At 46.9% G+C, this 9874-nt stretch overlaps 1 protein-coding gene across 1 annotated transcript; it reads left to right on the plus strand.

Annotated features, from left to right (window-relative positions):
- Positions 1-278: 278 nt before the first annotated feature.
- On the plus strand, positions 279-2297 carry LOC119297254 (endoglucanase 4-like). The gene is made up of 4 exons (XM_037575117.1): positions 279-573; positions 670-1176; positions 1284-1736; positions 1825-2297. Exons 1-4 carry the CDS (start codon positions 364-366, stop codon positions 2152-2154), a joined length of 1500 nt encoding a protein of 499 aa, XP_037431014.1. The 5' UTR covers positions 279-363; the 3' UTR covers positions 2155-2297.
- Positions 2298-9874: the final 7577 nt, after the last annotated feature.

The following is a 9874-nucleotide window of genomic DNA, read 5'->3' on the forward strand; positions in this document are numbered from 1 at the left end:
GGGATAATGCGCCAGGAAATCAAGGCGAACATCACGTAGCGTGCTCGTATATTCGTCTAGTACGATATGAATCCCATCCCGTTCTATAATAATCTCTACCAAGGGCCACAGTAGAAGCTATCGCTTGTGCTGACGGTCGATCCGTCCGTGACGACGGGTTTGTAGCATTCGCTGTCCCGCGAGTCCGCGACACACACCACCCATCCCGGTCGCTTCCAATCTCGGACGAACAACTACCATAACTGTCAGGTCGCCTTCCATGTATACCACCACCTTTCATGGAGTCGAATCAACTGATCGACCGCTATATATAGTCCTACCGTGGAGTATGTAGCTAAGCACCAACGCAACGCACATCCAGACATGGGATCCTCCAAAGCTTGCATGTCGACTCACCTGATCGCCGTCCTCTGCCTGGTCGCCGGTGCGCGCAGCGCCGCGGCGTTCAACTACGCGGACGCCCTCGACAAGGCGGTCCTCTTCTTCGAGGCGCAGCGCTCGGGGAAGCTGCCGCCGGGCCAACGCGTGGCGTGGCGCGCCGACTCCGCCCTGTCCGATGGCAACGCCTCCAATGTACGTACTTACTCAGACGACAAGTCCTGGACACATGCCACGCATGTCGTTAACGAGAGTATATCCATTGATGTGTGTCTTGTTGGCTTTGATCAGGTGGACCTTGTCGGCGGCTACTACGACGCCGGGGACAACGTCAAGTTCGGCCTGCCCATGGCGTTCACGGTGACCATGCTGTCGTGGAGCGTGGTGGAGTTCGGCGGCGCGATGCCGGGCGGCCAGCTCGCCAACGCCGAGGCGGCGGTGCGGTGGGGCGCCGACTACCTGCTCAAGGCGGCGACGGCGACGCCGGGCGCGCTGTACGTGCAGGTGGCGGACCCGTACCAGGACCACCGGTGCTGGGAGCGGCCGGAGGACATGGACACGCCGCGCGCCGCGTACAAGGTGACGTCCCAGAGCCCCGGGTCGGACGTGGCCGGCGAGACCGCGGCGGCACTGGCCGCGGCCTCCGTGGTGTTCCGGGCCCGCGACCCGGCCTACTCGTCCAAGCTGCTCCGCGCCGCTCGGCAGGTGTTTGATTTCGCGGACCGGTACCGGGGCTCCTACAGCAACTCGCTCAGCTCCGTTGTGTGTCCCTTCTACTGCTCCTACTCCGGCTACCAGGTAAACAACCCAACAACCTGAAACTGCACGGCAGATATGTTTTTCTCGAAACTGCACGTCAACACAACATGCATGCATGCACACACATAATCCATGAATGCATGCAGGACGAGCTCCTTTGGGCGGCGACGTGGCTGCACCTGGCGTCGTCGCCGTCGCCGAGCTCGCAAGGCATGTACATGTCGTACATCAACTCCAACGGGCACAATCTGGGCGCGGAGCAAGACAGCTACACCGTCAGCTGGGACGACAAGCGCGCCGCCACCAAAGTCCTCCTCTCCAAGGTGTTGCTGCAGAACCGGGTGGAGGGCTTGCGCACGTACAAGGCGCACGCCGACAAATACATCTGCTCCCTCGTCCCCGGCGCCGGCGGCTTCCAGTCGCAGTACACGCCAGGAGGCCTCCTGTTCAAGGAAGGAGATAGCAACATGGAGTACGTGACCTCCACGGCCTTCCTGCTCCTCACCTACGCCAAGTACCTCGGCTCCACCGGCGGCGCCGCCTCCTGCGGCTCCACCGCCGTCACGCCCTCCACCCTCGTCTCGCTCGCCAAGAAGCAGGTACGTTTGACGTTTCCATGCATGGCCCCTACAAAAACCATTAAGATTGGCAGGAGGAGGCTCATCGGTCATTTTGGCTGGCACGCAGGTGGACTACATCCTGGGCGCGAACCCGGCGGGGATGTCGTACATGGTGGGGTTCGGGGCGCGGTACCCGAGGCGCGTGCACCACCGGGGCGCCTCCATGCCATCGGTGCGCGACCACCCGGCCCGCATCGGCTGCGACGAGGGGTTCCACTACCTGCACTCGTCCGACCCGGACCGCAACGTGCTCGTCGGCGCCGTCGTCGGCGGCCCCGACCAGAGCGACAGCTACTCCGACAGCCGCGACAACTATGCGCAGGCCGAGCCGTCCACCTACACCAACGCGCCGCTCGTCGGCGCCCTCGCCTTCTTCGCGGGGCCACGCACGGCATAGCCCAAGTAGCGTAAACGAATGTGTATGCGATGGTTGAACTTGAACGGTGTATCCGTGTATGTACGAGAGCTTGCTAAAACTCAGTCGACTAAGATTTTAGTCTAAGTCTCAGTCAATTGCATGGCCATTAAATTTGAGCACCATCCAACGGACCACTCGTCAATTTGTCACACCGTTTGCAACATATCTTCTTGTTGGTTGGCGCATCTGTCTTGCTGGTTGTAGCATTTTATTTCATCAGACACAACATTTGCTCTCATTGATTGTAGCACACCATCTCACCAGTCGCAACATCCACCATTAATGGTTTGCATCGTTTAGTCTCAACAGTTGTAGGGTCTCTTGTTGTTGCTTGCAGCACCGCTCAACATTTTTCATACCGGTAGCAACTGGCAGAGCTACGTTGAGGCAAAACTATGCCATGGCCCACCCAATCCAAAGCAATTGCGTGAGTAATATGCTACTTAGTGCGAAAAACAACGTCTATGTACGAGTTAAAGCATAGACTGGTCCGCCCAGACTTTTTGTTGTAGCTCTGCCGCTGCCGGTAGCACATCTAGTTGTACTGCTCGTAAGACAACAACTACACCGACGTCTCTCGACTTAAGTCTCAATCGACTGAATTCTAGACACACCCTTCTTTCGATGAAAGACATTGTGCATGCATAGGATCTTCAAAAAGAAAGAATTACTCAGAAACTGATTAGTCATGATGTCCTCTTTTTTATGAAAGACTTCTTTACCCAAAAGAAAGTATCTTTTTACGTGCCTTACGGTATATTTTGTCTCGATGATAGATTTGGATGGTTGTGGACATCATCAACTATCTGATTAGTGATAGCCACTTTTTATGTTTTGTTTATAAAAGCTTATGCTCTGGTTCAGATGATAAATTTGAGCGGTTGTGGACATCACCAACTACCAGGTTAGTGATAACCACCTTTTATGTTTGGTTTGTAAAAACTAATGGATGATGATATTCACGGTCATGTAATTGAATTGGCCCCAATATCAAATGGGATAATTATTTTTATGCTCTTAGTTGTGTCCCACTCGTCGGTTTTACCCCTAGTTTTAAAAACTCACATGTCTTGTCCATGCCACTTTGTAATTCTTTCGTTTTTGCCCTTCCGTCACGGTTCCACTTGGTCAGCAACGTTTCACCATACACGGCGCTACGTTTTGGATAATTTCGCCCCCGTTGCCATTGCCCCCTTACCGCTTCATCCTCCTCGAGCTCACGTGGGAAAACAGACAGAGCCGCTCGTGAACAACAGATCGAGAGGCGTGGGAAATCGCCCATGTCTTTTCCTTGTGTACCGGCAACAATTAAAGTGCATGTCTCCATTCTAACACTAAGATTAAATGCTCTAGCCGGATCCATCCTATGCAAACATGGCACAACATCAAAATACAGTAAGAAGCTAGCCTAAATAAAATGCAAGCATGCATATCCTAGCCAAATCCACCAACAAATGGCGTACAACTATGTGAATATCCTAAATAAATGGTGTGAAAATATTAATTGTGTGATGGGATTGAGATATGCTCTAGGAAGGAATTTGTAGGCAAATTTAAGGAAAGATATTATGTGATTGAGATTATGTACGTACAACTACGTGAGATTTTGTTGTTTGCTTCCAAGGGATTTTTTCCTATTGGAAATTTATTTGGTTTATGTTGATTGCTTTGCAGAGGATTTCTTTCACCATAAACAAGAAGGTGGGGCGGTTTAGAAAAAAAGGGTTATCACGTGGTTTGGAAAAAATATCGATGAGAAGGGCATATATTGTTGGGAACGGTGGAAGCGATGAAATCGAAACAAACAAACTCCACTTTAATGATAAAAGATTATAAATATGTAAATAATTTAAAGGGCAGCGCTATGCTGCCAACGGATAATCAAAAAAGATCCGCCATCTCGCTGACCATTGGATGGACACGCTAATGGTCCTCCAATGTACCCACGTGATCAGCCACCCCTTTGCAACAAGAGTGATGTTGTAGTATTTTCTGCAAAAAAATTCTTGTTACAGAAAATTTCCGCAACAGAGATCTTGTTGCAGAAATTTTCGGCAACATAGCTCTTGTTTAGATATTTTTCACAAAAAAGATATTGTTGCAGAAAAACAATTGGTGATACTTTTGCGAAGCTGAAACATGGTCGTTTTGCAACAAGTAGCTTGTTGCAATTGCAACATGCCCTTTGTTTGCAAAACCAAAACCGCCCTCCAGAAACAAGGCCACACGCGAGGGAAGGATTGGTCTCGCGTCCTCGCACAGGATGGGTGAGCGCATGAACATTGGCGCCGCCGCCCCGATATCGTTCCTCCAACATCCCCTGCTCCCGCCGTGATCGGATCTGAGACCCCCACCGCATTCTCTCTCGACCACCTCTCCTTCGAGCTCCTCCGCCTCCCTCGACAAAGCAATCGAGCTCGCGTGCCTCCCAGCCGACAAGCACTCTTAAAGGAAATATGCCCTAGAGGCCACACAAAAGTTGGTATTTATATTTCTTTATATCATGATAAATGTTAATTATTCATGCTAGAATTGTATTAACCGAAAACTTGATACATGTGTGAATACATAGACAAAACACAGTGTCTCTAGTATGCCTCTACTAGACTAGCTCGTTAATCAAAGATGGTTAAGTTTCCTAACCATAGACATGTGTTATCATTTGATGAACAGGATCACATCATTAGGAGAATGATGTGATGGACAAGACCCATCCGTTAGCTTAGCATAATGATCGTTAAGTTTTATTGCTATTGCTTTCTTCATGACTTATACATATTCCTTTGACCATGAGATTATGCAACTCCCGAATACCGAAGGAATACCTTGTGTGCTATCAAACATCACAACGTAACTAGGTGATTATAAAGATGCTCTATAGGTATCTCTGAAGGTGTTTGTTGGGTTGACATAGATCGAGGTTAGGATTTGTCACTCCAAGTATCATAGAGGTATCTCTCGGCCCTCTCGGTAATGCACATCATGATAAGCCTTGCAAGAAAAGTGACTAATAAGTTAGTTGCAGCATGATGCATTCTGAAACGAGTAAAGAGACTTGCCGGTAACGAGATTGGACTAGGTATCAAGATACCGACGATCGAATCTCGGGCAAGTAACATACCGATGACAAAGGGAATGACGTATGTTGTCATTATGGTTTGACCGATAAAGATCTTTATACAATATGTGGGAACCAATATGAGCATCCAGGTTCCGTTGTTGGTCATTGACTAGAGAGGTGTCTCGGTCATGTCTACATAGTTCTCGAACCCGTAGGGTCCGCACGCTTAACGTTCGATGATGATTTGTATTATGAGTTATGTGTTTTGGTGACCGAAGATTGTTTGGAGTCCCGGATGAGATCACAGACATGATGAGGAGCCTCGAAATGGTTGAGAGGTAAAGGTTGATATATTGTACGATAGTATTCGGACACCGGAAGTGTTCCGGAATGTATCGGGTATATATCGAAGTACCGGGGGGTGGGGGGTTACCGGAACCCCCAGGGGGAAGATATGGGCCATATGGGCCATGGGAGGGAGGAAAGGCAGCCCACAAGGGGTGCCCCCCCGCCAAGGAAGGAGTCCTAATTGGACTAGGGGAGGGGGCGGCGCGCCCCTTTCCTTCTCCTCCTCCCTCTTCTTCCCCATTTCCCCTTCCGGTAAAAGGAAAGGGGGGACGAATTGGACTAGGAGCCCAAGTGGGACTCCTCCCACTTGGGGCGCCCCTAGGCCGGCCTCCTCCCTCTCCCTCCTTTATATATGGGGGCGCGGCGGGGGGGGCACCTCGAAGACACATCAATTGTTCTTAGCCGTGTGTAGTGCCCCCTCCACCGTTTACTCCTCCGATCATATTGTCGTAGTGCTTAGGCAAAGCCCTGCGCGGATCACTTCACCATCACCGTCACCACGCCGTCGTGCTGACGTAACTCTCCCTCGACACTTTGCTGGATCAAGAGTTCGAAGGACGTCATTGAGCTGAACGTGTGAAGAACTCGGAGGTGTCGTACGTTTGGTACTTGATCGGTTGAATCGAGAAGACATTCAACTACATCAACCGCGTCAAACTAATGCTTCCGCTTTCAGTCTATGAGGGTACGTGGACACACCCTCATGTACCCCGTGGTGCTGATGAAACTCTCCCTCGACATTGATACGTCTCCAACGTATCTATAATGTTTTATTGTTCCATGCTATTATATTATCTGTTTTGGATGTTTAATGGGCTTTAATATACCTTTTTATATTATTTTTGGGACTAACCTACTAACCAAAGGCCCAGTGCAAATTGATGTTTTTTTGCCTATTTCAGTGTTTCGCAGAAAAGGAATATCAAACGGAATCCAAACGGAATGAAACCTTCGGGAGAGTTATTTTTGGAACAAACGTGATCCAGGAGACTTGGAGTGGACGTCAAGAAAGAAGCGAGGAGGCCACGAGGCAGGAGGGCGCGCCCAGGGGGTAGGCGCACCCCCCACCCTCGTGGGCCCCTCGCAGCTCCACCGACGTACTTCTTCCTCCTATATATACCCATATACCCCGAAAACATCCAGGAGCACCACGAAACCCTATTTCCACCGTCGCAACCTTCTGTACCCGTGAGATCCCATCTTGGGGCCTTTCCCGACGATCAGCCGGAGGGGGAATCGATCATGGAGGGCTTCTACATCAACACCATAGCCTCTCCGATGATGTATGAGTAGTTTACCACAGACCTTCGGGTCCATAGTTATTAGCTAGACGGCTTCATCTCTCTCTTTGGATCTCAATACAAAGTTCTCCTCGATTCTCTTAGAGATCTATTCGATGTAATTCTTTTTGCAGTGTGTTTGTCGAGATCCGGTGAATTGTGGATATGATCAAGATTATCTATGAACAATATTTGATTTTTCTCTGAAATCTTTTATGCATGATTTAAATATCTTTGCAAGTCTCTTAGAATTATCCGTTTTGTTTGGCCTACTAGATTGATCTTTCTTGCAATGGGAGAAGTGCTTAGCTTTGGGTTCAATCTTGCGGTGTCCTTTCCTAATGACAGCAGGGGCAGCAAGGCACATATTATATTGTTGCCATCGAGGATAAAAAGATGGGGTTTATATCATATTGCTTGAGTTTATCCCTCTACATCATGTCATCTTGCCCAATGTGTTACTCAGTTCTTATGAACTTAATACTCTAGATGCATGCTGGATAGCGGTTGATGTGTGGAGTAATAGTAGTAGATGCAGAATCATTTCGGTCTACTTGTCGCGGACATGATGCCTATATGCATGATCATGCCTAGATATTCTCATAATTATTCGCTTTCCTATCAATTGCTCGACAGTAATTTGTTCACCCACCGTAGAATTTACTATCTTGAGAGAAGCAACTAGTGAAACCTATGGCCCCCGGGTCTATCTTCGATCATATTATTTTCATATCAACTTGCTATTTCTATTACAGTTTATTTTGCAATCTTTATTTTCCAATCTATATCATAAAAATACCAAAAATATTTATCTTATTATCTCTATCAGATCTCACTTTCGTAAGTGACCGTGAAGGGATTGACAACCCCTTTATCGCGTTGGTTGCGAGGTTCTTATTTGTTTGTGCAGGTACTAGGCGACTTGCGTGTTACCTCCTACTGGATTGATACCTTGGTTCTCAAAACTGAGGGAAATACGTACGCTACTGTGCTGCATCACCCTTTCCTCTTCAAGGGAAAACCAACGCATGCTCAAGAGGTAGCAAGAAGGATTTCTGGCGTCGTTGCCGGGGAGGTTGCACCAAGTCAAGTCAAGATTTGATCTACCAGCAACTAGCCATTTTTGGCGCCGTCTACGCACAAGTCAAGACATACCAAGTACCCATAACAAACTCTTATCCCTCGCATTACATTATTTGCCGTTTGCCTCTCGTTTTCCTCTCCCACACTTCTAAAGCGATTTTCAAAAAGCTTTGCCTTTTCTTCGCCTTCTTCTCGTATGTATCTTTGTTTGTGTTTCCATGCGCCTTCTATTTGCTTGCATCTTTGCTTGCTAAAAATCTATTTGGAACAAGGAGTGGCAAGAGCCTAAGCTTGGGGATGCCCAAGGCACCCCAAGGTAAAATTCAAGGACAACCAAAAGCCTAAGCTTGGGGATGCCCTGGAAGGCATCCCCTGTTTCGTCTTCGTCTATCGGTAACTTTACTTGAGCTATATTTTTATTCACCACATGATATGTGTTTTGCTTGGAGCGTCTTGTATGATTTGAGTCTTTGCTTTTTAGTTTACCACAATCATCCTTGTTGTACACACCTTTTGGAGAGACACACATGAATTGGAATTTATTAGAATACTCTATGTGCTTCACTTATATCTTTTGAGCTAGATAATTTTGCTCTAGTGATTCACTTATATCTTTTTAGAGCACGGTGGTGGTTTTCTTTTATAGAAATCATTGATCTCTCATGCTTCACTTATATTATTTTGAGAGTCTTATAGAACAGCATGGTACTTTTATTTGGCTATAAAATTAGTCCTAATATGATAGGCATCCAAGATGGGTATAATAAAAACTATCATAAAAAGTGCATTGAATACTATGAGAAGTTTGATACTTGATGATTGTTTTGAGATATAAAGATGATGATATTAGAGTCATGCTAGTTGAGTAGTTGTGAATTTTAGAAATACTTGTTCTAAAGTTTGTGATTCCCGTAGCATGCACATATGGTGAGACGTTATGTGATGAAGTCGGAGCATGATTTATTTAATGATTGTCTTTCTTATGAGTGGCGGTCGGGGACGAGCGATGGTCTTTTCCTACCAATCTATCCCCCTAGGAGCATGCGTGTAGTACTTTGTTTCGATAACCAATAGATTTTTGCAATAAGTATGTGAGTTCTTATGACTAATGTTGAGTCCATGGATTATACGCACCCTCACCCTTCCATCATTGCTAGCCTCCCTAGTACCGCGCAACTTTCGCCGGTACCATACACCCACCATGTACCTTCCTCAAAACAGCTACCATACCTACCTATTATGGCATTTCCATAGCCATTCCGAGATATATTTCCATGCAACTTACCACCGTTCCGTTCGTTATGACATGTTTCATCATTGTCATATTGCTTTGCATGATCATGTAGTTGACATCGTATTTGTGGCAAAGCCACCGTTCATAATTCTTTCATACATGTCACTCTTGATTCATTGAACATCCCAGTACACCGTCGGAGGCATTCACATATAGTCATATTTTGTTCTAGTATCGAGTTGTAATTTTTGAGTTGTAAGTAAATAAAAGTGTGATGATCATCATTATTAGAGCATTGTCCCAAGTGAGGAAAGGATGATGGAGACTATGATTCCCCCACAAGTCGGGATGAGACTCCAGAAGAAAAATAATAAAAAGAGAAAAAAAGAGGCCATAAAAAAGAGAAGGCACAAATAAAAAAATAAAAAAATAAAAAGAAATGAGAGAAAAAGAGAGAATGGACAATGTTACTATCCTTTTTACCACACTTGTGCTTCAAAGTAGCACCATGATCTTCATGATAGAGAGTCTCCTATGTTGTCACCTTCATATACTAGTGGGAATTTTACATTATAGAACTTGGCTTGTATATTCCAGTGATGGGCTTCCTCAAAATGCCCTAGGTCTTCGTGAGCAAGCAAGTTGGATGCACACCCACTTAGTTTCTTTTTGAGCTTTCATACACTTATAGCT

This window comes from Triticum dicoccoides, chromosome 5A (genome assembly GCF_002162155.2).
Source record: "Triticum dicoccoides isolate Atlit2015 ecotype Zavitan chromosome 5A, WEW_v2.0, whole genome shotgun sequence".
Lineage (NCBI taxonomy): Eukaryota > Viridiplantae > Streptophyta > Magnoliopsida > Poales > Poaceae > Triticum > Triticum dicoccoides.

What these genes read in the sequence shown, in the direction of transcription:
- LOC119297254 (XM_037575117.1), top strand. Translation starts at nt 364, where the DNA reads ATGGGATCCTCCAAAGCTTGCATGTCGACTCACCTGATCGCCGTCCTC. An exon ending in GCTCCTACTCCGGCTACCAG is followed by an intron (nt 1,177 to 1,283) that starts GTAAACAACCCA and finishes GAATGCATGCAG; the next exon opens with GACGAGCTCCTTTGGGCGGC. An exon ending in TCTCGCTCGCCAAGAAGCAG is followed by an intron (nt 1,737 to 1,824) that starts GTACGTTTGACG and finishes GCTGGCACGCAG; the next exon opens with GTGGACTACATCCTGGGCGC.